The sequence below is a fragment of the Anolis carolinensis genome, chromosome 1 (genome assembly GCF_035594765.1).
Source record: "Anolis carolinensis isolate JA03-04 chromosome 1, rAnoCar3.1.pri, whole genome shotgun sequence".
Classification (NCBI taxonomy): Eukaryota; Metazoa; Chordata; class Lepidosauria; order Squamata; family Dactyloidae; genus Anolis; species Anolis carolinensis.
The window spans coordinates 341,824,082-341,849,751 of record NC_085841.1 but is presented as its reverse complement, the minus strand read 5'-3'; the positions used below and the strand labels follow the sequence as shown (position 1 = coordinate 341,849,751).

Here is a 25,670-nt window from a genome sequence, read left to right as displayed (position 1 = left end):
TCTGCTATCTCCACATCAGCTAAAGCCATGTCAAAATGACACAGGTGCAATAGCTGTTAACATCTGTGCCAAATTTACAATTAACTTTCAAATACTTGAATAGTGAAGCATCACTCCAAAGGAGTCCACTTAATCTAAAGCAGTCGCTTAATCTGATGTAGATCAGCTGGGCTTTTTTTTTCTAAATGTACCTGGAGTCAAAACCATTTGTCCCCTCTAACTACAACTGCTACTTTCTTAGAAAATATTTTTTCCTGGAAATTTGCTATGGGTGGGTAACCAACAGCTCAGAGAAACACAGGCAAGATTTAACCTTAGTCTTGTTTCAATTTTATGAAAGACATCTCTTCCCAAACCTTCCCTCCAGTGGATTTTTCTCTCCTTTCCCCAAACCTTACTTTCCTGAATCACCAACTGAGAGGGAAGCCCCCCTGGATATTGCATGTTACAGAAGCATTCCTGGTGGAAAGGTCTTTCAAGTACAGTATCTACCTGATTTCTGAGTCTCACTATGGGTTATCCAACCTGAATTTACAGGATCTTTATGAATTAATGAATGAACTATTGAATGAATGAAACTTTATTTATAGCCTGCCCTATCTCCCTGAAGGGATTCAGGGCGTCTCACAACAAACTATACAATGGCAAACATCCAATGCCGAAAGGAATACATACATCAATAAACAACTCGGGAACAACTCAGCAAATAATAAATCGGCATAAATGCACAAGACGTAAAATAAGTCCACATAATTATTAACATATTAAATCCTTAAAATATCATTTAAAATCTCTAAAATTGGGCTAAAATTGTTGTGAGGGGAGATGGAAAACAGGTTAACAGGGTGGTGGCTAGCAGGTAGGTAAGGTGCAAATAGATGTACTGTACTTAATCCTCCTCTCTACCGTGTTTCCCCGAAAATAAGACAGTGTCTTATATTAATTTTTGCTCACAAAGATGCACTAGGCCTTATTTTCAGGGGATGTCTTATTTTTCCATGACAATTCACATTTATTGTTGAACAAAAAAATGAACATTTATTATATACTGTACACTAGTTGTCATCACAAACCAGTATAACCAGACAAACTGTGAATCCTATCAAGAATTTCTTGTTACTACCAATATTTCCATGTACAACACTCTATGGTACGTACATTTACCAATCCTGCATGCTCTGGTGTTCTGTTCGTTGGGCATGCTTCCAAACAAAAACTTTGCTAGGTCTTACTTTCAGGGGAGGCCTTATATTTAGCAATTCAGTAAAACCTCTACTAGGTCTTATTTTCTGGGGATGTCTTATTTTAGGGGAAACACGGGAAACTACATTTAATACATGTGTTTGAATAGCTTTTTGAAGGAGAGGAGGGAGGCTAGTTTTAACTCTTTAGGGAGGGATTTCCAAAGACCCTCTCTCTCTCTCTTCCACCAACCGCACTTGAAACGGGTGGGACCAAGGACCCCCTCCACTGACCACAGCACTCATGTTGATTTATTTGCAGATATGCAGTCTTTCAAATAGTCTGGGCCCGAACTGTTTAGGGCTTTATAGGTAATAATCGACACTTTGTATTTAGCCCGGAAGTAGAACAGCAGCCAGTGGATGTGCGGTAACATATTTATTTATTTTCAATATTTCTACCCCGCCCTTCTCCCCGAGGGGACTCAGGGCGGCTTCCTCTCCCTGTATAACACTCCAGTTAATAACATGGCTGTCAATCTCTGAGCCAGTTGTAGCTTCCGAACTGTCTTCAAAGGCAGCCCCACATAGAGAGCACTGCAGTAGTCCAAATGGGATGTGACCAAGGCATGGACTACCATGGCTAAGTCTGGCATCTCTAGGTATGGGCACAGCTAGGGCACAAGTTTTAATTGTGTGAAGACACTCCTGGCCACTGCTGACACCTGGGGTTCCAGGGTCAGCGCTGAGTCCAGGAGCACCCCCAGACTGCGGATCTGCGTCTTCAGTGGGACTGCGACCCCGTCCAACACAGGCTGTAATCCCACATCCTGATTTGCCTTCCAATTGACCACGAGTACTTCTGCTTTATCTGGATTTACTTTCAACTTATTAGCTCTCATCCAATCAATTACTGATGAGAGACTGGTTCAGGGGCAGAAGGTTTACAATAATACCTTCTAGTAGCAAAGCATCTGGACCTAGTAAAAGGTGGAAAAATAATGCCACATGATTGAAATGAGGAGGGTAGTTGAGTTAGCTTTGAACAAGCCTAGCTTATTTATGAGCTGAGGAACAATAGAAGAGATTTTTGCCAGAATCTTGTAGATACAATCTTACAAATGGGTAGGGTTGCCATTAGGCACAATTACATTTGACATATAACTCCACATGCTGAGATTTGTGTTGCACAACTGAAATGCAGTCTTTAAGTTACATCTGAAGCTGCCCCCACCACTCCAAAACTCAACAGAACTAGTAATGACAACCAAACGCTTTATTGAAATGTAAAAGTCAAACAGTGTCAGAGATTAAACTTATTGAGTACTAAGGGTCATATACACACTGAAGAATTATTTGCCTGAGTAGTTAGGAAGACGATAAAAGTTAAAACGGTATGAAAACACATCTGCTTTGGAGAGCTGATTTCAACAGTACAGTATTATTGTCTTGACATTATTATCAAAGGTCACCACTTTGTACTTTACAGTTTGGTAAGTAGCTTGATGGCTATCACCTCTTAGACATTTACAAACTAAAACGATTATACAAGCTTTCAGAAATTATTTCCGGTCCAAAAAACAAGTTATAAACTAGTAGTACCACCTAACAGAAAGCAATTTATTTACATTTTATGCAGAGGAAATCAAAACACTGGCTTCATAGCCCTTTTTTAAAAAAAACCAATACAATGGTTTTTTACTATCCAGGAACTACAACCTGAAAAACATCATGTCTCAAAGGGTTACGTCCTTTTAAAAGTTGTAATTCAGAAAACTACAGAGATTTATATTCCTATTCTGTAAGCACTGATTCATAGCCAATAGCAATAACCAACAATATGCTTTTGTATCAGAAATTAATAAAGTAAAAACATCAACTGAACAAGTATGAACTCTTGCACTCAAGACTCAGACCTTTCTGAAAATGTTAATCAGCTACCTATGTTTTCCTTTTAACCATATGAAGGATATGGTTTTATCTATACAAGTTAGGAGGCTTCCAGATTCCTTTCTAAGGATGTACCCTTCATACCTAACCACCTTACCCCACTCTCCCCCAACAAATGATAAAACAGGTTTCGATAATCCATGATCTTGTTGCTTTTTAGACCAGCTGTTATGGAGCTGGATCGTATTTAGAGAGGAACATGAGAGAATAGAGCAAAAGCCGAGATGAACAGGAGGCTGGGTAAAACCAGGAGGGAAAACGAAAAGCTAGCAGAGATAGCCAAAAAACTTGTCCATAAAATTTTCCAAGTTGTCTAGCTACAGTAGTATTGCATCCGGTCCGTCCTTCTCCTCTTACGAGACTGAAACTCTTCAAAGAACTGCTGAATGTCCTCTCTCTTAACAACCTGTGGAAGTCAAGTCAGAAAAAGAGTATGAGACGGATACAAATTTAAAACATTAAGAAAAGGGTACCTTGAATAGCAAATCTATTAGACATGTTTTTGTAGACTTTGTGCTAGTTTTAATGATAAACAATAGTCCTGCAATACAAGTATGACTATATCATACTTGATTTTTTAATTATTATCCAATAATATCTTGACAATAATTATTCAAACAATAAGTTATAGACTTACTGTCCCTTCATCTGCAAATCTTCTCAAGTAGTCTTTCAATTCTGTTTTCAGATCATTGTATTCTGGATAGGAAAAAGTTATATTTTAGTTACACATGGAACAGATTCTTTTCTCCAATATAGCTATATTGCTTGGACTGATGCTTGGAACCATTAAAAAGACATTGGCCAACATCCTGCTAGTGAAGATGGCATCTTCTACATTATTTTACATTATTTTCTGGAGATATATATGTATGTGCATATATATATATGTATGTCTGCAGCCCTGCATCAGGACACATACATGTGACAGAGCTGTGCCTCCGGGGTTGCAGAAAATTAATTTCTTTATCCCTGAAGAACACTAGTTCTTTTCTCATAGCCAGACAGAATCTTTGGCCTCCAGCTAGTCTGGATGTGCTGAAACAGGTATCTACAGGCACTCTTTCAATTCAAATATTAAAACACCAGTGTTTGGGGGGTTTGGTCACTGTGTGATTAGGAAAGAATTCTGACCTCACAATGACAAAAAAGTGAGTTTCAATATAGCATACGTTGAACTTTGGCTATCGTAATTCACCAGAAAGACACCAGGCATGTATTATACATATGTGAATAATCAGATAGATACACATGGAGGCTGGTATGCTACTATTTTTGTTTCCCAAATACCTCTGGGCCCCATGTAGGCCACACAGGTCTTAATTAAAACACAACTGGAGTCTAAAACCCATTACAAGCAGTCCCCGAGTTACAAACATCCAACTTACAAATGATTCATAGTTACAAATGCAACTTAAGAACAAACCTAACTTGGGGATTGCCTATACTTGGGGACTGTTTATACTCTAGGGATGTCCAGGAAATGGCTGGGGGGAAGGGGTAGGTGTGGGTGTCACCCAGCTTGTCCACATGCCTTTGAGCAATTTCCCTTCTGTGAAATAGGTATTTGCTTTGCTTTACAGGTCAAACACGTGATTTAGCATTTGGGATTCGGATTCCAAGTCTGCCTAGAACTCAGTTTACTCATCTGGTCTCTGAACCTCAAAAATCTGTCCTTTTTAAAATGTGGTTTGAAGAAAAGAAATGAGTTTGGAAGAATGATTTTTTTATTTGGGAGTTTGGATTATATCTCTGCCTTGCTTTCAATTCTTAGACATGTCATGTCAGCCGCCCTGAGTCCCCTGTAGCCGCCCTGAGTCCCCTGTTGGGTGAGAAGGGCAGGATATAAATATTGTAATAAATAAATAATTTTTTCTTTTAGCCTCATAAGTATGGCTTTGAGAGTTTTCTCTTTCCTTGTGACAGCCAGTTTCCAATTGAACAAGCTTTCATTATAAATTATTTTGTGAAAGCATCTATGGTACTCTATTTAATAATTTACTCACTGGTCCAGAAAGCTTGAATCTCCGCTCTACAGGTAAAGGTAAAGGTTTTCCCCTGACATTAAGTCTAGTCGTGTCTGGCTCTGGGGGTTGGTGCTTATCTCCATTTCTAAGTCAAAGAGCCAGCGTAGTCCGTAGACACCGCCAAGGTCATGTGGATGGGTTAGTGTTAGGGTGGGCCATTACCACTCCACAAATTCATTTACATTTTCCACCATAAACAAAAATATGCCACTGCCTTAATGAAAATAAATACTGCTAACTAAATCAAGTCTCACTGAAGTGTTCTCCTGTTTTCCTTCTAGCCTCCAAAAAGATCTAATTGAGCAACGTGTAACCCACAGTATCACTCTTCAACAAGAACATTACAAGAATTTACATTAGTCAATACACAATAAAACTGGCATCTCCATTTAGAAATTTCTTAGCTTGGAAATCTGATCTTAGTGTTTTAAAAACTCAAAGCTACTGATAACAAAAAAAAAAAACCCTGAAATGATATAAGAAATCATAACTACCTACAATACAACCAGATATAAATAATACTTTGAACAGTGAAGGCTTAAAATGTATACAGAGCAAACAGAAAAAGCAGACCACATTTTTTAGCAATCAATATTTTGGCTAATTGTAAGCTTCCTGTTGTTCTCCATGACTGGCAGAATATACCATGAACATTTATTTATTTATTTATTTATTTTATATGCCGCTCTTCTCCCCTAGAGGGACATAAGAGTAACACAAAACAAATTTCAGAATTTTTCATTTTCATTCCTTTTGAATGAAGTTTATCAAAAGCTCAAAACAGATTCTCCCAAAATATCACCCTGCAGGTCAATAGTTTTTTTTTTAAAGAATCAATTGCAATGATATCTATATAGTTCTGGATTCTAATTTAATCAGAATCAGTATTCCCAGATATGTCATTATTTTTTTCTTTGGGATCCTGAATTTTTTTGCATTCTGCAATTTTAGAAAGATGGCTACTGAAGCTGAAAATGAAAACATACTTAAGACAGAAAGAAGCTACTACAGCATAGGAAATAAAGCTATTAGGATATGTGCTAAAAGTATATTCCTATAAATTACTTTTATCAAAATGTAAGAATTATTTGATTTAAACTCAACACCAAATTTCAGGGACTTACCGCAGATGAGCTCAACTTGCTGGACTCTATTCATGCTGCTAAGTGTATCCATTAGTGGATCTCTTCTGTCTGCTTCCTGGTCATTTGTTCCTTTATTTTCATACGCCAAAACTGTATCACATTCCTCCATTAAAAATGGGACCTCCAGATCATAATACATTTTCTGGAAAAAAAATAGTTTATTTTCACTGTACAAATTGACCTGCATTACCTTTGACAGCATTGTCTTGAATCCCATAATGTGAGAAAGATGGGATAGAAATTAAATAAACAAAATAAGCAGTACAGTAACATAGGGAAGGTGAGTGGGTTATGTGGATGACACTGGAAGAACCACAATTATACATAAGCAACCTTCTTTTCTTCTTTGTGGTCTCTTGTGACTCATACATAAGCTACACACAGCTAGGTGGGTGATGATGTGAAACTGTTGGCCTAAAAATCAAGTCTGTACTGTTTACAAAGGTAAGTGGCCGAACCCTTGTAGCTGCTTGACAGATTGCCTATATCCCAAACCAGCCAAGAATGCAGATGAAGTGGAGACAGCCCTTGTAAAATATGAACAGATGGAAGGAGGCCCAGGATTTTGGCAATTTGTTAGGCTAATGACATGGCAACAGCCACCCACTTGAAAATGTGCTACAAGGAAACTTGACAAGAAACAAAGTATCTAGAGGGTTTTCTAAAGTGTTTTGTCTATTAACATCAAAAACAAAGACACATCTGACATTTACCATGTGTCAAGCAGGTTTGTCAGTACCACAATGTTCCGTACGGGGAGTGAATCAAGATACAGTAGAGTCTCACTTATCCAAGCCTCGCTTATCCAAGCCTCTGGATTATCCAAGCCATTTTTGTAGTCAATGTTTTCAATATATCATGATATTTTGGCGCTAAATTCGTAAATACAGTAATTACAACATAACATTACTGCGTATTGAACTACTTTTTCTGTCAAATTTGTTGTATAACATGATGTTTTGGTGCTTAATTTGTAAAATCATAACCTAATTTGATGTTTAATAGGCTTTTCCTTAATCCCTTCTTATTATCCAAGATATTCACTTATCCAAGCTTCTGCCGGCCCGTTTAGCTTGGATAAGTGAGACTCTACTGTAGTTTCTAAGATGGGTTGCATAGATGCAACGCATCCCAAGTGCACGAGGCACAGAGATCATGAAGAAAAATGATACTCTTCCCTCCTTCTTCCTGCTCTTCCCCAATCCATGCAAAAGGCTGACAAATCAATCTGGCAATCAAGAAGTATGGGTTTGATGGTGTCTAGCTTGTTAAAGCTCCATACTTGAATGGGATGCAATACAATCAATCTTTATTCAAGTGTCTTATACCACTCATGATATTGCTTAAGACAAGAGCAATTAATTACGAGAACCTCCTGGGTGCGTATTTATATATTACTGTCTCACTGCACAAGGCCTCACTGTGGCTTTCGCACATTTATTATTTCATCACGTGCAACGTTCAAGTAAGTGCTTTCTAGAAGGTTCTAGAGCAAATGTGAGGATCACAGAAGACAGTATAAATACATATCCATACCAAGCATTCTTTACAGGTGCACAACTTGCTCCGCCAATTGTGTGGCCAGAAGGTGGCTGTATTCTTCTTCAGATACTGTTTGACTTGAAGTTCTTGCAGTGTGCAGGTGGAAGCCTCATTCTTAATACTCTGCAGTAAAAGGGAAGGATAGTATTTCTCTTTCTATAAACAGGTTGTGTGCAGGGGACTAAGACTTGAAATATGGCTCAGGGCACCATGAAAGGGAATATTGCAACCAACATTTCCTCTGCCATATCTTGTAACTATTCCTACTTGCTTTCCTAAAGATTATAATCAATAGTTTACTAATGAAAAACACACATGAAAAAATCTTACAAAGGAAATCTCATAGCTATCTCCTCACCAGGCATCAAAACCATTTTGGAAAAATTCAGGGTTTTGCTTTGTGACCCATGATTTTAGAGCTGTTTTGATGTAATTCAAGTCACTGAATCTGAAATTATGTAGGTTGTCTTTCAGATAATTACCTGAATAATATGGTTGCACATATTTACAGGCAGGGCTTTATACATCTTTGAAATCCTAGAGGTAATTATTTCAGGATAATCTTAGGTCAGCCAGATTGTCAACAAAGAACACCAACTCCCTTTCTGAAAAGAGTGACATCTTTCAACTATAATCTATTTTGGAAGAGATACCTGAGAACATTCAGAGACTGAACTGGTAGATGGTTCATTGTTTTGAGCTACTTTCTCTTCCTCCGTCTTCATCTGGGGACTGCCGCCATTTTCCTTTTTTACTTCTTCGGTTTCTTCAACATTCAAAATAACTCCATCTTCAGCTGCAGGAGTAACTTTGGTCACAGTGGGAACTACAAGAGATGGACATCAAAATGAGTTTGGTGGTGTAACCAAGATGTTATTTCTGTCAAGGGGCATCAAAACTGATCTCTACAACGAAGAAGCCAAGTACATACTAAAGTCACAGAGAAAACTGTTACTGTCACATAGTCATCACTTTACCCCACTTCTGAAGCCCCCCCAAAAAAAGAATTAAAATAAAAGCATAAATATAACTATCCAGATAAAAGCACAATTCAATAAAACATAGGAATATAAAACACCAGCGTTAAAAGTCAATCAAAACGATACTCAATGAAATCAATTGCTATAGTACAATGGGCGTGACCAGGCTAAAAAAGGGCTGGACATGGGATTACTCTTCTCACCTGCTAATTTTGGGGCATATGCCCACAGGAAAGGGCAGCGGTCCATGCAAGCTTGGCATACCATTTCATGAAAATCGCCACTGTCTGGAGGAATTTCACCAAGATGCTATTTAAAAAAAGGAAAGGTGAGAAAAAAGAAAATATTTGACATATTGGCTAAAGCAAACAAACTCTTCACAAAATTACAAAACAGTGCTTTAGCATCAGTACACATCTATTTTCATATTCTATACTCTAGTCCAGGATTTCTTAAATGTTTCCACTTAGGACCCCTTTTGGTCTGAGAATTTTTTACATGACCCCAGTTATATAGGTATATAAAATAGGTTTAAAAATCAAACATTTGCTGATAATAAATCAGCATTTGCAAAGCTTGCTAAACAGACTGATTTTCCTTTTTATGAAGCACAGCTGAAGCATCTTCTGCAGAGTTCACTTTAAACACTGAACAACAAATTTGTGTTAAATGTCTAAAACATTGACTAGGTAATACAGTAGAGCCCCGCTTATACGTCTTCCGCTTATCCGTCATTCTGTATTATTACCCTCCCTCACCCCCTCCCGGGCCAGCGCAGCAAAGGGGATGGCAGCCATTTTCCCCATCTCTCTTGCTCACTCACCAGGCCGGGTCCTGGGTCTGCTGCCACTGCCGCCGTTGCTGCCGGGATCGGCCTGGTGAGTGAGTGAGCGAGGGCCTTTGCTGCCCGCCCTTGCTCTCGCTCATACGCTCACTCACTGGGCTGGGTCCTGGTTCTACCCTTGCTGCCAGGAGCCGGCCCGGTGAGTGAGCCAACAAGCGAGGGAAGGCGGGGGGAGGCAAAGGAGCAGCGGCCGCACTGCTCCCGCCACTTGTCCTCATCCTCCTCTTCTTCCGAGGGAGGAGGAGGAGGGAGGAAAGGGACGCTCCTCTCCATGCCAAGCCTCGAGGTTCCTCCCTTGCTGCGAAGGAGGAAGCCCAAGGCTTTGCAGGAAGAGAAACGTCCCTTTTCTCCCTCCCAAACCCCGGGCTTCTTCCTTTGCAGCGAGGAAGCCCAAGGCTTGGCAGGGAGAGAAGCGTCCCTTTTCTCCCTCCCAAACCCCGGGCTTCTTCCTGTGCAGCAAGGGAGGAAACCCGAGGCTTGGCACAGAAGGAGCATCCTTTCCCTCCCTGTCATGCACCTGGCTTGGGAGTGTGGAGAGGCGTGGACAATAGGGACTTCCTATTATCCAACAGTTCTGGTTATCCGTCATTCGGCCCGCCCCTTTATGACGGATACTCGGAAATCTACTGTATTTGGAAAAGTTTTTAGGACCCCAACATTGCGCTAAAGGGAACCCATTTGTGATCAGGACCCGCAGCTTAAGAAGAAGTACTCTATGCCTAAATATCTCAAATTACAGCAAATCACCACACTTGGGATGAAGATTTGTAAGATACAGGTCAGGATAAAATTCCTAAACTCATTATCCCACTACTGCCTCTTTCGGTAAATGGAAAACAATCTGCTAGTATGCAGCATTAATAATATGTGCCATATAAGCACAGTTACTAGACACAGGTCCTTCCAAAATCTATGCAACTTTATAAAATTAAGGCTCAGAACTATAAGCCCTGTACAAATAGGGAGGAAAATCTCATCTGTCAGGTTATATTTATCACTGAATGTTTCTAGCCCTTTATTAGCTGTGCTTACCCGTCCATGAAACCAATCTTCACAAACTATGCACTGGATCATTTCATCTGGGACCTAAAAATAGAGCCACAGCATTACTAATCTTTCAAGTTTATGTAGAATTGACAACATTTTAGAAGTTTCAACAAGTACAAAATGTTATAGCTTATCTTCTGATCAACTTTCACTGGCCTTCTCATAAATTAGCCTTTCTAAAATCTTTACTGGTTGCCCTTTATTTTCAAATTCAAGGAAATTATTTAGAGTTTTAAAGGGAACCAGTCTGGGACCCATCTTGAACAGCTTCTTGTGTGGATTCCATATGAACCTTCCTGGCATTTAGGACCTACTAATGGGATCCTGCGAGACAGAATGGTGTAGTGGTTTGAGCAGTGGACTACATATGAGGCTTGAGATCATATTTCAACTCCCTGCTCAGACATGGAAACCCAACGGTTGACCCTCTCAGCCAGAATAAGAGCAAAACCCCTCTGAACATATCTGAACAAAGCAACAGGGGAGACTGATGGTTTACCTCATCGTCAGGATCTGGATACGGTCTTTTACAAACGCAGTATAATCCAAAGAAGTTGTCGTTATATTTATTTGTTGGATTAACTGTTGCCTTTTCCTAGAAATAAAAAGTGTCTTAAATGAAACATGGGAGAAGGGAGAATTGCTTAAAATGACATAATTTATCCTACTTTAACCATCCCAGAACCAGCATAATACCATGCCAACTTCCTGAAAACTGTGATTTATAAAGCTATGTGAGGTTTCAAAAGTTGGAGAAGCAGAAAGTAGAAAAAGGAGGGGCTGTTTTTTTACACTAAAGAGGATTAACAAAAAAGAGCAAAAAGTCAATCCTTCAATTAAGCTTAGCAGGGATCCCAACTTCTCATGTGATCAATACAGATGATCTGTACCAACAAGCACATTTATATTCCTTCACCTTAAACTGATCTTCACAACTGAATAAAAAGCACACTGATACCATAGCTATAAATACCATCCCAACTGAACAAGGCAAATTAACATGAGGCAATGTTTAATGCTTGGCATCCATCCAAACATGAATCTGCTTGGATACATCTTCAGATGCAGATGGCAGTTGCACCTATCTGGGTCACAATGTGCACTTCGAGTTGGTCAGCGCCAATGCTCACAAATAACTGTTTAAATTGTGACAGGCTTATTTTTCTACCACCCTCCAAAAAGCTGTGAATATATATTTTTGAGAGCGAAAATGCACTCCTTTCTAAATAGCAAATACAATATTTTCATACTTACTGGTAATAGTTTGCATTGCAAATTTTTGAATTTGCTATTTCCACAATCACAACGGAAGTTTCTGAAAAGAAAGAAAAAATCCAGAATTCTGTTTTAATCTTCCCAACTTCTGCTAAGCCTCAGGCAAGCTAATCTCAATGATATCCATAAATAGATGGAATATCACTACAAGAAAATATGGTAAAATTTATTTTTGATCATCTGATTCTATTCAATACTGATTATCTGATTTACAGTTGTAACAATTACAAGCCCATAATACTGGGAGTACATGAATTGTATATTCTTGTATGACAGAAGTTTGGACTAGATGGCCCTTGTGGTTTCTTCCAACTCTATGATTCTATGACTACTTTAGATACTTTAATGGTTTACAGCATGGCAAACAAGTTGATCTAAAATTATTGTCACTTCTTTCTCCCTCAAATTACCTTTTTGTATACAGCTCAAATAATTTGTGGGTACCATGACATTCATAACTGCATGCTAAACAGATCCCTGCTGGTTCTTCTCCTCGTGGTGTACAAGTACTGCAGGCATATAGGGCTTGTCTCTTCACAGCACCCTGTAATGAGAACAGCACCATAAAAATGGAAACACTGAAAAAACTGCCAGACTGGGAATTCTCCATTGACCATGGAAGATTTTCCATGCGAACCAAGTGTCTGACATCTATGATGAACTGCTCCAAGGCAAACAAACTGGGGCTTCTTTCAGATAATATAGTAACTGGCCACAGTAACACATGATTTGATTCCTTCAATTTGGGTTACTGCAAAAGGCCCTATGTGAATTTCTCTTTGAAAAATGCTTAGAAGCTTCAGCTGAACTGAGGAGCAATAACCACATCGTTCTCTGGTGCTAAATACAAGGAGCATGTAATTCCCTTTTTTCAAGAGCTCGACTGGCTAGCAATCTGTTTCTGTACACAATTCTGACCTTTAAAGCCCCATATAGCTCAGGTCCAGGCTGTTTGAAGGACAGCATCTTCCTTTATAAACCTGCTTGCGCATAAGCATATGTATGTGTATGTATGTATGTATGTATATATATATATATATGTGTGTGTGTGTGTGTGTGTGTGTGTGTGTATGTATGTGTATATATATATATATGGGGTATAATTCTATTAGTCTTACTACGCTTCCCAAGCAAGTTTGGTGGAAACAAGGAAGACAGCCTTCTTGGTGGGTACCCTCAAGTTTTGTTACTTCCTCGGTAGGGGAGCTAGGGGTATTATTATTATTATTATTATGTTTATTTACACCTTGCTTTATTTCCCCCGAAGGGGACACAAAGCGGCTTAACATAAAAACATAAGCATAACCATTTAAAATATACAAATACAGTAGAGTCTCACTTATCCAAGCCTCGCTTATCCAAGCCTCTGGATAATCCAAGCCATTTTTGTAGTCAATGTTTTCAATATATCGTGATATTTTGATGCTAAATTCGTAAATACAGTAATTACAACATAACATACTGCGTATTGAACTACTTTTTCTGCCAAATTTGTTGTATAACATGAAGTTTTGGTGCTTAATTTGTAAAATCATAACCTAATTTGATGTTTAATAGGCTTTTCCTTAATCCCTCCTTATTATCCAAGGTATTCGCTTATCCAAGCTTCTGCTGGCCAGTTTAGCTTGGATAAGTGAGACTCTACTGTATACAAACATTAAAACAGGCTTAAATATATATACAGTAGAATCTCGCTTATCCAACATTCCAGATTATCCAACATCCTAGATGATCCAATGCATTTTTGTAGTCAATGATTTCAATAAATTGTGATATTTTGGTGTTAAATTCGTAAATGCAGTAATTACTACATAGTATTATTTCTTATTGAACTACCTTTTCTGTTGATTTGTTGTAAAATATGATGTTTTGGTGCTTAATTTGTAAAATCATAACCTAATTTGATGTTTAATAGGCTTTTCCTTAATCCCTCCTTATTATCCAACATATTTGCTTATCCAACATTCTGCTGGCCTGTTTATGTTGGATAAGTGAGACTCTACTGTAGTAGTAAAAATTCCCAGTTAAAAACCATTAAAACAAATTCAAAGTTAAAAACCTCAGCATCCCCTGACTAGATCTTAAACACCTTCTTCTTTAAAAGCCTATCTGAATAAAAACGTTTTAGCCTACCATCAGAAGGACAGCAGAGAGGGGGGCACTCTGGCTCCCCTGGGCACGGATTTTCAAGGTTGAGGGGATGCCACTGAGATAGCCTTTCTTGTTCCTACTTCCGAGCTTGAGATGGAGGTGGGACTGAGAGAATGGTCTCTCCTGAAGATCTCAGGGCACAGGCAGGTTCATACAAGGGGATGAGGACAGCCAAATACCCTGGATCTGAAAAATCTAGGGCTTTAAAGGTCATAACCAGAACTTTGAATTGTGACCAGAAACAGACTGGCAGCCAGTGAAGCTACTGCAACAGGAGGGTTATTTGCTCCCTGTAGCCAGCCCGTTAGCAACCTGGCTGCAGCTCTTTGGATCAGCTGAAGTTTCCAAGCAAAGTTCAAATGCAGCCCCATGTAGAGCAGACAGGATGTAACTAAGGAATGTACCACCATGGCCAGATCTGGCTTCTCAAAAATGAGCACAGTTGGTGCACATGTTTTAATTATGCAAAGGCACTCTTGGCCACCGAAAATACCTAGGCCTCCAGATTCAGCGCTGTGTCCAGTAGGACCCCCAAACTGCGGACCTGTGTCTTCTGACTGACCAGGATGTGCTTTCTTTTGCTATAAAATGCAATTTTCCAAGCCCTGTATTAAAGTGTCTTGATATATTTTGATAGTTCTGGTATGTACATAAAATTCTACGCCTAGCCAATGATGCGCTGCCACCTTTTGGAAAAAAAGTCCACATCTATTGTTTGACTGCATCTTAAAATAGCTTATATATGTTTCATTTATGCTTTTGAATGCCCTTTATCTGTATTCAAACATGTCCTCAGCATAGCATAAATATCTATATACTACATTACATTAACCAAACCTGAAGCAATAGCAAGATAGCACAACAAGAGCAAATGACGATTTGCAGTTATGCAATGTGCAACCACAAACATCTTATTCTATATACCCAGGTACACACCAATCCAATGGGTGGGCGAATTGACTCGGGGATGGGAAAATTTTCAAGTTGTGGATGGTTGAATTCTTGTATGCAGAACAATGTTTATTTCATTTGTATGCCACCTGTTTCCAAAAATGATATCCAAGACAACTACCAGAAACAGTCAAAGAAGAAAAAATGGGAATAGGGGGGGGGGAGGGGGAAGGAGGGAGGGAAAGGAAAAGGAGGAAAGGTATGGGATGGGAAGGAAGGAGAAAGGAAGACCAAAGGGACAAAGAAAAGGAGAAAAGGAAGAAAAGGAGAGGGGAAAGAAAGAGAAAGAAGGGAAGAATAGAAGAGAAAGGAAGGGGAAATAACACAGAGGTGAAAAGGAAAGAAAGTGAAAGAAGGGAAGAGAATGAAAAGGATGAGAGGGAGGAGGAAGAGAGAAAACAACAACAACAACTTTATATATAACTCTCCAGGAGGACTCAGGGCGGTTCCCAACAAAGGATGGCAAGCATTCCATGCCATAAAACAATACAAAATGAACGAATAGCCTCATGAATAAAATATCTGTTATAAATTATAACAACTACTCACAAAGTTTAAATAATTAAACACATAAATCTATTAAACCTACAAAATAATAAAACTAATCAATTAAAAACAGTTAAAAATAACCATTGTTATATAATTTATCTGCTGCCAACAAGCCAGAGTAAGGTACTATGTTCTAGTCAAGATTGTAAAATATAACATTCTAATCTCCTTCTCCATAAGCTAAAGAACAAAAATATGTTTTAAGCAGTTATTTAAAGGAGAGAAGGGAAGGGGCCATTTTTACTTCTTTAGGGAGGGAGTTCCAGAGGAGGGGGCAATCACTGAGAAGGCCCCTTCTCTCGTTCCCACCAGACAGGGGTGCGACTGAGAACAGGGCCTCCTCCGCAGATTGCAGTGCCCGGGCCGGTTTATATACAGAGATGCGGTTAGTTAAATAGTCTGGGCCCGAACCATTTAGGGCTTTATAGGTTCAGGTCCAGACTATTTCACAAATCACATCTCCTCTTACAAACCAACTCAATCACTGAGGCTCTCCTCTCGGTCCCACCCCCGTCTCAAGCACAGCTGGTGGGAACAAGAGAGAAGAGGGCCTTCTCTGTGAATGCACTTTCTAAAGAAATAAAAATGCCCCCCTTCCTTCTTTCCTTTAAAAAAACAACTAAAAAAACACGTTTGCTCTTTAGTATATGGAGATGTCTTTATACGGCTAATAGATGTCTGACTGAGAAATATTTTCGTATCCTGGCTTTGTTGGCTCCACCAGTTCTATCAAAATCACCAGCAATATGATCAATTTTAAGATAATTCAGTAAATGAATCTTGGTGGGGGGCTTGTAGACGGAGGTTCATATTTTTATACTAGATATTATTTAATTAATTTTAGGTTGTATGTTATAATTTGGTATATATGTGGGTTTAATTTGGTATGTATGTCTGGGTTTAATTTGCTGTCATGGGGGGCGGGGCAGATCAGCCTGTGTTGGATGGGGTCACATTCCCCCTGAAGACCCAGATATGCAGTCTGGGGGTGATCCCGTACTCAGCGCTGACCCTGGAATACCAGGTGTTGGCGGTGGACATCTCCGTATACAAACCCTCCTAAAAGAAATAAAGCTGGCCCCCACTCTCCTCTCCTTTAAAAAGCTTTTAAAAACTCATTTATGCACCTTAGCATATGGAGAGGAGGAAGACTAGCACACCTTTATATATATCCTCACCTAGATATCGGACACCTACTTCAGCCTGTGGAAATTGTGTGTGGTGAATTCTATTATGTTAAGTTCACTTATACATTATTTTTATTTAGTTTTATAAATTTATTTTGAGATTGTTTTATCTGCTATTTTGATTTTATTTATCATTGCCCGTTTTCGGCACTGAATGTTTGTTATTTTGTTACTTTTGTTGAAAACCACCCTATATAATACAAATAAAGTATTATTATTATTATTATTATTATTATGTTGGGCTTTTTATAGCTGATATTGTATTTGTATTTATTGTTTTATCAGACACTGAATGTTTGCCATTTTGTTACTTTTGCTGGAAACCACCCTGAGTCCCCAGAGGGAGATAGGGCAGGGTACAAATAAGGTGAGCCTGGGTGGCACAGTGTGTTAAAGTACTGAGCTGCTGAACTTGCAGACCGAAAGGTCCCAGGTTCAAATCCTGGGAGTGGAGTGAGCGCCCGCTATTAGCTCCAGCTTCTGCCAACCTAGCAGTTCGAAAACATGCCAATGTGAGTAGATCAATAGATACCGCTCCGGCGGGAAGGTAACGGCGCTCCATGCAGTCATGCCGGCCACATGACCTTGGAGGTGTCTATGGACAACGCCGGCTCTTCGGCTTAGAAATGGAGATGAGCACCAACCCCCAGAGTCAGACATGACTGGACTTAACATCAGGAGAAACCTTTACCTTACCTACAAATAAAATATTATTATTAGGTTGGGCCTTGGATGGTTGATATTGTATTTGTATTTATTGTTTATCAGACATTGAATGTTTGCTATTTTGTTACTTTTGCTGGAAACCGCCCTGAGTCCCCAGAGGGAGATAGGGCGGGGTACAAATAAAGTATTATTATTATTACTATTATGTTGGGCCTTGGATGGCTGATATTGTATTTATTGTTTTATCAGGCATTGAATGTTTGCTATTGTTACTTTTGCTGGAACCCGCCCTGAGTTATTATTATTATTATTTTGTTGAAGGCTTTCATGGCCGGGATCACAGGGTTGTTGTATGTCTTTTGGGCTGTGTGGCCATGTTCCAGAAGTATTCTCTCCTGACGTTTCGCCCACATCTATGGCAGGCATCCTCAGAGGTTGAGGTATTATTATTATGTTGGGCCTTGGATGGCTGATATTGTATTTGTATTTATTGTTTTATCAGGCATTTAATGTCTGCCTTTTTGGCGTTGGAATCCGCCCTGAGTCCTCTCGGGGAGAGAGGGCAGAATATAAAATGAGGTTTTTTTTTATTAATATTATTAATATTACTAATAACTAGCGCTTTGTATTTAGCTCAGAAGCAGACTGGCAGCCAGTGGAGCTGCTGCAACATGGGAGTGGAAAAAGGAGAGAAAGGGCGGGAAATGGAGCTGAGGAGACAGAAGGAAAGAAAGGAATATGAGGTGGTAAGGTGTAGGAGGGAAAGCAAGAGAAGGCAGAAAGAGCAGAAGAAAAGCGAGAGGCGGTGTCTGAGGGAAGCAAGGGCGACTTTCCCCACTCGGCCTCTCCGGCCCTGAGAGGCCTCACCTGGGAGTAGCTGCACCTCTCGTGGTCGCTGCCTCCCAGCACGGCGCGCGCCTCCTGCTCGAGCTGCTCGCTCTCGGCCAGCACCTCGGCCAGCGACACCACCGGCTCCTCGCCACCCCGCTCCTCTCCCTCGTCGGCAGCGCTCTCCTTGGGCCTGGCGTCCCCTTCTTCGCCCTGGCCGGAGCTCGAAGCCGCACCTGCCGGCGCCTCCTTCTCCATCTCGCTGACAGAAAGAAAAATACAATGAGGAGGCCCGAGGAGGCGGAGAAGGAAAAGGCGGGAAAACGCCTCAGCCGCAGGAAGCGGAAACGAAGGTTGCCTCGACGCCGATGGATCACAGGAGGTGAAAGAGAGACGCGCGAGACTTAAAAAAAAAACAGACGAGTCACGTGGTACGCGGGAGCCAATCCAAGATGAGGACAGAGGAAAAAACAGCGCCTGGGAGCAGAATCACATGGGCTTCGAAGAACCAATCGGAACTAGGAAGATTTCCGGGCGCCAATCAGAGTAAGACAGAGAAATATTTACTAGGCAGACTGTGACGCTGAGTTCGGGGGGAAAAAAGGTGAGCCCGCTGAGCCAATCGTAATCAAGCAGTTCTGCGCGAGCCAATCAGAGATAGAAAGAGCCGCGGCTGGAGAAAAACAACGCACAATATGAGGCTGAGCGAGCGAAACAGATGGGGCGGGGCTCTGACGTCACGCTCGTGGGTGTGACCAAAGCGTAGGGAGGACGGTTTGGTTTTCTCGCTCCCTCATAAGTTCCGCTTCCGGTTTGAAGCGGAAAAGGAACACACGGTGAGGGGACTGGTTGCCTAGCTGTCGCGGGAAAGGCACGATGGAGCTGCGGGCGGAGCTGACAGGCCGCGGAGGGGAGAAGCGGCCTCTGCGGGTCCCTTGCGAGCCGCCGGGGGAGCTGCGGGGCCTCCTCGGGGGCTTGGCCCGCCTTCGGGAGGAAGTCAGCGCCCTCCTCAGCCCCCTGGTCGAACAGGAGAGCCGCGCCGGAGGAGGAGACCCTGCCGAGGATGCAGGTGAGGGTCCCGCAGGCCTGCCTACGTGCAGATCAGGCATGAGGCAACTTGAGCTCTCCCTTCAGGTGTTTTGGACTTCCAACTCCCACCATTCCTAACAGCCTCAGGCCCTTTCCTTTTCCCCCTCAGCCAAGGGAGAGCCCAAGTTAGCCTATGCCTGCTTTAAAAGGTTGTTGCTCTTATATCACCCACATTAAAGAATGGAAGACAGTGACTACATGAAAACCAGGAGCAACCTGAGAAACTATGAGTTGCTTCTTGTGTGAGAGAATTGGCCGTCGGCAAGGACGTTGCCCAGGGGAATTTTACCCGAATGTATTACCATCCTGTGGGAGGCTTTTGTCATGTCCCTGCATGGAAAGCTGGAGCTGACAGACGGGAGCTCACCCTGCTTCCTGGATTCAGACCGCTGGCACAAAGGTTTCGCCCATTGCGCCACCGGGGGTCACTGATAGCTGTAAGAATGAAAGCTCTGGAGTTGACTATCATAATAATGATAATAATACTTATGGGACTCAGGGCAGCTCACAACAGATAACCGTAAACAAAGTAACTTTGAGTCCCACCCAAGGGAGAAAAGCGGGATAGAAACAAGTAAATAAATAATAAAATGGATAATAACATAAAACAATTTAAATAAACAAGACCATAAACAAGCGAAACACTACCGAGAAGGCCCTCTGCTTTGTGCCTGTAACAGAGGTGGGACTGTGAGAAGGGCCCCCGGCTGATCTTAAAAGCCTGAGCAGGTTCAGGAGAAATGCGGTCACGTAAATAGGCTGGACCTGAACCGTTTATGGCTTTGTAGATGATAACCTGTACTTTGTAATTGGGCCCGGAAACACAAAGGCAGCCAGTGGAGCTGTTTTAGCATGGGGTGATATGTTCCCTGTAACTAGCTCCAGTTAAGAGCCTGGCTGCTGATCTTTGAACAAGTTAAAATTTCCGAGCCGTCTTTGAAGACAGCCCCAAGTAGAGTGCATTACAATAATCCATCTGAGATCTAACTAAGACACGGGCAACCATGGCCAGATCTGGCTTTTCAAGATACATGCACAGCTGGCACACAAGTTTTACTTGTGCGAAAGCCCTCCCAGTCTCCGCAGAAACCTGTGCATCCAGGGTCAGCACTGAATCCAGTAAGATCTCCAAACTGCGGACTTTCGCTCCTAGAGGAAATTTGACCCATCAAGCACAGGTTGCCACTATATCCTGATTGGCCTTCCAGCTGACCAGGAGGACCTCTGTCTTGTCTGGATTAAGACTTCCATTGTAAAATATAAATTCTCCTAATCTTACTAACTTTCTAACCTAAGGTGATGAAGATGAGGATGAAGATGAGGAAGAGAATCACGTGAATGCCAACCCATGTCCTGACGGACCACCGCTAAAACGTACAAAAATGCACTCCTGACGAAAGCTAAGCATCTTTTTTTAAAGCCTTTGGACCATTTTCCTCCACAAAGAGTTCTGGTCTATTTTGATAACTAGATACATACCCAGATTTGTATTGTTTTATCATTAATTTAATAATAACTTAATGATGTAAAGGGAAATGTATTTTATTTGTGAATATTGTCTAATATTTCTAAACAATTAAAGTGTGTGTGTTTGTAAGACTGATTTTTTAAACATGTTGATTATGAAAAAATTCTTAACTTCAAGAATATTTTAGCACATAGCATTCACACCATGGAAAATCTGAAAAGCAGCTAGCCTTCTTCCAAGTTTTGAGTGGCGGAGTTGAGCAAGGATCACTCAGGCCCCTTCCACACAGCTGAAAAAAATCGCACATTTTCTGTTTTGAACTGGAATATATGGCAGTGTAGACTCAGATAACCCAGTTCAAAACAGATATTCTGGGTTATATGGCTGTGTGGAAGGGCCCTCATGTATAATGTGTGTGTGTCCCTCTACATGGCTAAGGTTTTAGTATTATCTTTACCTTTCCTGCTATGGAAAAAGGCAAATGGAAAGAGGATTTTCACTCCTCCCTTCAGTCTTTCTCTGAGGAATGACCAGATTCAGTGAGGGGTCATTGGGTTCTGCTGCTTTTCTCAGCCCTGAATTGCAGATTGTAATTTAAAAACAATGAAATTTAGATTTAGGTCCATGTAAGGGAGCTGAGAGAAGAAGTCTTCCTTGGCCCTCCTCCCCACAACAGCTCTTGAAAGTACTGCATAGTTTGGAATGCAGTACCATATTTTCCAGCATATAAGACAACTGGGCGTATAAAGACAGCCCCAAACCTTTCCAGTTAAATATAGTTTGCTATATGCTCTCTGTATTAGACTACCCCTCTTCCATCACACATCAAATAAAAGACTTATCAGAGTGGTAGCACAAACACGCCTCTTTCACCCGTCTAGCCTGCCCTTGTATCCTATTACTGTACCTCCTTCTGCCTCTCAGATCTCGCATGTGCGCCTGCCCCACTTCACTGCAGTCCTCAGGAGCGAGAACTGAGAGGCAGAGAAGGAGGTATGGTAATAGAATACAAGGACGGACCAGATGGGTGAAAGAGGCATGTTTTTCTGGGTACAGCGCCACTCTATCTTTTTTCCATACCCTGGGCTTCCCAGACTCCTGCATCTTGCTCCGCCCTTCACTTATACCTTCCCAGTGAGGCGCCCCCTCACCTTGTCATCGGGACTGTGTTAAGTCACGTCTTTCCACGAATCCTGGTAAGTGGATTTTCTTCTACCATACTGGTACAGCACTGCCCTTGCTGCTTTCATATGGTTGCCGCATATGGCAGGAATGTGGATGCAGCCATTTTTGAGCTGCCCCCACCATATTGGGCGACCACAAATTCTCCAGTCCGGCTTGAAAGTTTCAGGACCTGCCCTATAAGACTCCCGACTTTTGAGATTTTCCTGGGTTTAAAAGTAGTCTTATATGCCAGAAAATACAGTACTTTCAATAGTTTGGAATGGTGCTATGTACAATGCAATGATATCACATTATTTTAAACTCGATCAAAAGTAGGCAACCAACATTATTTGTAGTTGCTTGAAATTCATTTTTTTAATTTATATGCTCATCTCCTCCAGGGGGACCCATTTTTCTATCTTTGTTGTTTGCAACTTCTCTTTGGTGCCATTACAGTATCCAACAGTGACAGAATAACAGCATAATGGTGATTTGTCAATTCATACATCAAACAAAATTATGGTATAGTTCAGGGGTCCCCAAACTTTTTAAACAGGGGGCCGGTTCATGATCCTTCGGACCATTGGAGGGCCGGACTATAGTTGGCCACCAAGCAATTATTATTATTAATAATAATAAAAATAATAATAATTAATAATAATAATAACAACAATAATAATAATAATAAAAGAGAGGGTTGGAAGAGACCCTTTGGGCCATTGAGTCCAACCCCCTTCTGCCTTTGTGCACCAAAAGCACAAGCAAAGCACCCCTGACAGATGGCCACCCAGTCCCAATGTTAATAATAATAATAATAATAATAATAATAATAACAATGTGATTTTGTGATATGAAATCCAGCATATCTATATTGTTCGCTGTGTCATACAATATAATAATAATAATAATAATAATAATAATAATAATAATAATAATAAGGGTTGCAAGAGAAGAAGAGACCCCTTGGTTCATTTAGTCCAACCCCCTTCTGCCCTTGTGCCGTGGGGGCCAGATAAATAGCTTCGATGGGCCGCATCCGGCCCCCGGGCCTTAGTTTGGGGACCCCTGGTATAGTTAGTCTCTAAACCATCATTTCTGATATGGTTCACTAGTTAATCAAACAATGTTTGCCTATGTATAGTACTAACTCACACACCTCATATCCGCAGAGGATCCATTCCTGAACTTATTGTGGAAACAGGAAACTATGAATAGCAAACGCTATTGAAATTAACGACTTCCTCCAGAAATTACTGTAGACTAACATTGAGGGTTTAGAAAGCCGGCAGAAGCATAGAAGTACTTGGGTGATCCTGAAAATGCATAGGACATATTCTTTCAGATGGAAGTAAGTGAAGCCATAGGTATGAAGGTTGTAGGTAACTTACCACAAAATAGTTAAGCGTTCATTAATATAACATGATGTCTGAATTTGGATCTCCATGTTCAAAAGGCTTCGCTCCAAAAGAAGTCCTACTATCAGGTCTCGAAAAAGGCACCTCACGCAGCACCCGCTACATGGTTTCCTCTGTCGATCCCTTTGCCATCTCTATGACCTGAAACTCTGCTATGGAAGGTTCCCAGACATCCAGAGTCAATATTGAAAATATACAAGACTACACACTACAACATAATTGACTTCTTTTTTTGCTCTGCCTATGTCAGAATAAGAACTCAGTTGGTTTTTGGCTTACGTTCATGCCCATATGCAAACAGCCAAACAGAAACATTTTTGGGTTGTATATCAACTTAGGATCATGTGTTCTGATAATATAAAAGCTCAATTGAATTAGAAACTGCTTTACTTGTTCAGAAAACCAAATGGTAGGCTAGTTGTCTAATGCAGTGTTGGTTTTTAATCAAGAATGTAATTTGCTATTGCAAGTCAAAGACTCTGGACAAATGTTTTAAGGATAAAATGTTACTGAGTCAAAGGTGCAACAGTATGAAGGGAAATTTATGGAGATGCAAGAGGAGACTAGAAAAAAACCCAGAGACATTTTGATCCGTTTTTCAAGGGAGGCAACGAAGGAAAAGGTGTATAATCAGCTTCGGAAAATAAAAGACCTTACCTTGGCAGGCAAAAAGGTCTGGCCTCTCCTGGATCTTTCATCAGAGACACTGGATAAAAGAGCACAGATGAAAGAAACAGGGGGAGGGATAAATTGATTAAGGATAAAACATGGAATAGAATTTATGAATCTCGAGGGACAGGGAACTCACGAGGGGTAGCAATTCTAATCAATGAAAATGTTCCATTTCAGGAGCTTGATGTTCAAAGAGATAGGGAAGGAAGAACAGTTTTGGTGAAAGGCAAGACAAATCAGGTTAAAATAACATTAGCTGTGATATATGCATCGAACAGAAACACAAAACAGTATATATTGAATACTAAAAAGAAGCTGGATAATTATGCGGAAGGGACATTGATTTGGGCAGGCGATTTCAATTTGGACTTAACTAAAAAAATAAAAAAGCAATAAATGTAAATAAGCTTAATATGGTGGATGCACACGCAAATCAAAGTATTAGGGATACTTTTTATTCAGCAAGACATAATAAATTTAGCTGTATAGATTATATCTTACTAAATAAAGCAAGCAAAGCCCAAATAAAGAAGGTAGAAAGGAAACCAATATTTTTGTCAGACCACAGTCCTCTGATTGCAACCTTGGGATTGAGTAATGAGATTAGTCAAAGAATTTGGAGATATAATTCGGTGGTAACAGAAAAAGATGAATATAAATTGAAGCTTCAGGAGGAGATAAAAGAATATTATAGAATAAATGATAATGGAGAGTTATCTAAAACTGTGGTGTGGGACTCATTTAAAAGTGTATTAAGAGGTCAATGTTTTAGTATTGAGTCCTACATAAGGAAAAGTTGGAGGGAGAAAAGAGAAACATGTATAAAAGAAATTGAATCAATACAAGAACAATTGAGAATAACGAGGAGAAGAAATATAAATAGTATATTAAGGCAGAAAAAGAAAGAATTGGAATTAATGGATGAGGTGCAATGGAACAAAATGAGACAGAGTGTGAGGCAACAAATTAATGGATGGGGTACAAAATCAATGAAACAAATGGTGAGATATTTAAAGAGGAGAAAGGAAAAGTCATGTATAACAAAACTTAAAGATAAAAATGGATTGGTGAAAGATGGAAGAAAGGAACTCGAAGAAATAATGAGAGATTTTTACAGGGAGTTGTACCAAAAAGAACAGGTGAATAATGAAGAAATAAAAATTGGGAATAAAGTAAATGAGGAGGATAAAATTATGCTAAATGATGAAATAACACAGGAAGAAGTAATTCAGGTAATTAAAGGACTGAAACAATATAAGGCACCTGGTATAGATGGATATACAGCAGAATTTTATAAGACCTTTATGCATGAGTTGGTACCATATATGGCTGAAATGTTTAATGAGGTATATATGAGAGGTATTGTCCCGGAAACATGGAAACTTTCTGAAATTATTCCAGTTCTGAAGCCAGATAGACAACCGGAGCTCCCAGAATCATATCGTCCGATCAGTTTAGTAAACCAAGATTATAAGATATTCATGAAAATCATAGCAAATAGATTGGAAATTATTCTACCAAAGATTATAGGAGAAGACC

General features: G+C 40.3%; 2 protein-coding genes across 2 annotated transcripts; one reads left to right on the top strand and one right to left on the bottom strand.

Annotated features, from left to right (window-relative positions):
- Window positions 1–2,442: 2,442 nt before the first annotated feature.
- ubr7 (ubiquitin protein ligase E3 component n-recognin 7) lies at window positions 2,443–18,721 on the bottom strand. The gene is made up of 11 exons (XM_003214401.4): window positions 18,363–18,721; window positions 12,402–12,535; window positions 11,971–12,031; window positions 11,216–11,311; window positions 10,702–10,755; window positions 9,029–9,134; window positions 8,499–8,671; window positions 7,840–7,968; window positions 6,283–6,445; window positions 3,769–3,830; window positions 2,443–3,537 (listed from the first exon to the last, which is right to left on the bottom strand). The coding sequence occupies exons 1-11, from the start codon at window positions 18,579–18,581 to the stop codon at window positions 3,445–3,447; spliced, it is 1,290 nt and encodes a 429-aa protein (XP_003214449.2). The 5' UTR covers window positions 18,582–18,721; the 3' UTR covers window positions 2,443–3,444.
- Window positions 18,722–19,049: 328 nt separating this feature from the next.
- On the top strand, window positions 19,050–21,009 carry gon7 (GON7 subunit of KEOPS complex). The gene is made up of 2 exons (XM_008111386.3): window positions 19,050–19,392; window positions 20,709–21,009. The coding sequence occupies exons 1-2, from the start codon at window positions 19,200–19,202 to the stop codon at window positions 20,804–20,806; spliced, it is 291 nt and encodes a 96-aa protein (XP_008109593.2). The 5' UTR covers window positions 19,050–19,199; the 3' UTR covers window positions 20,807–21,009.
- Window positions 21,010–25,670: the final 4,661 nt, after the last annotated feature.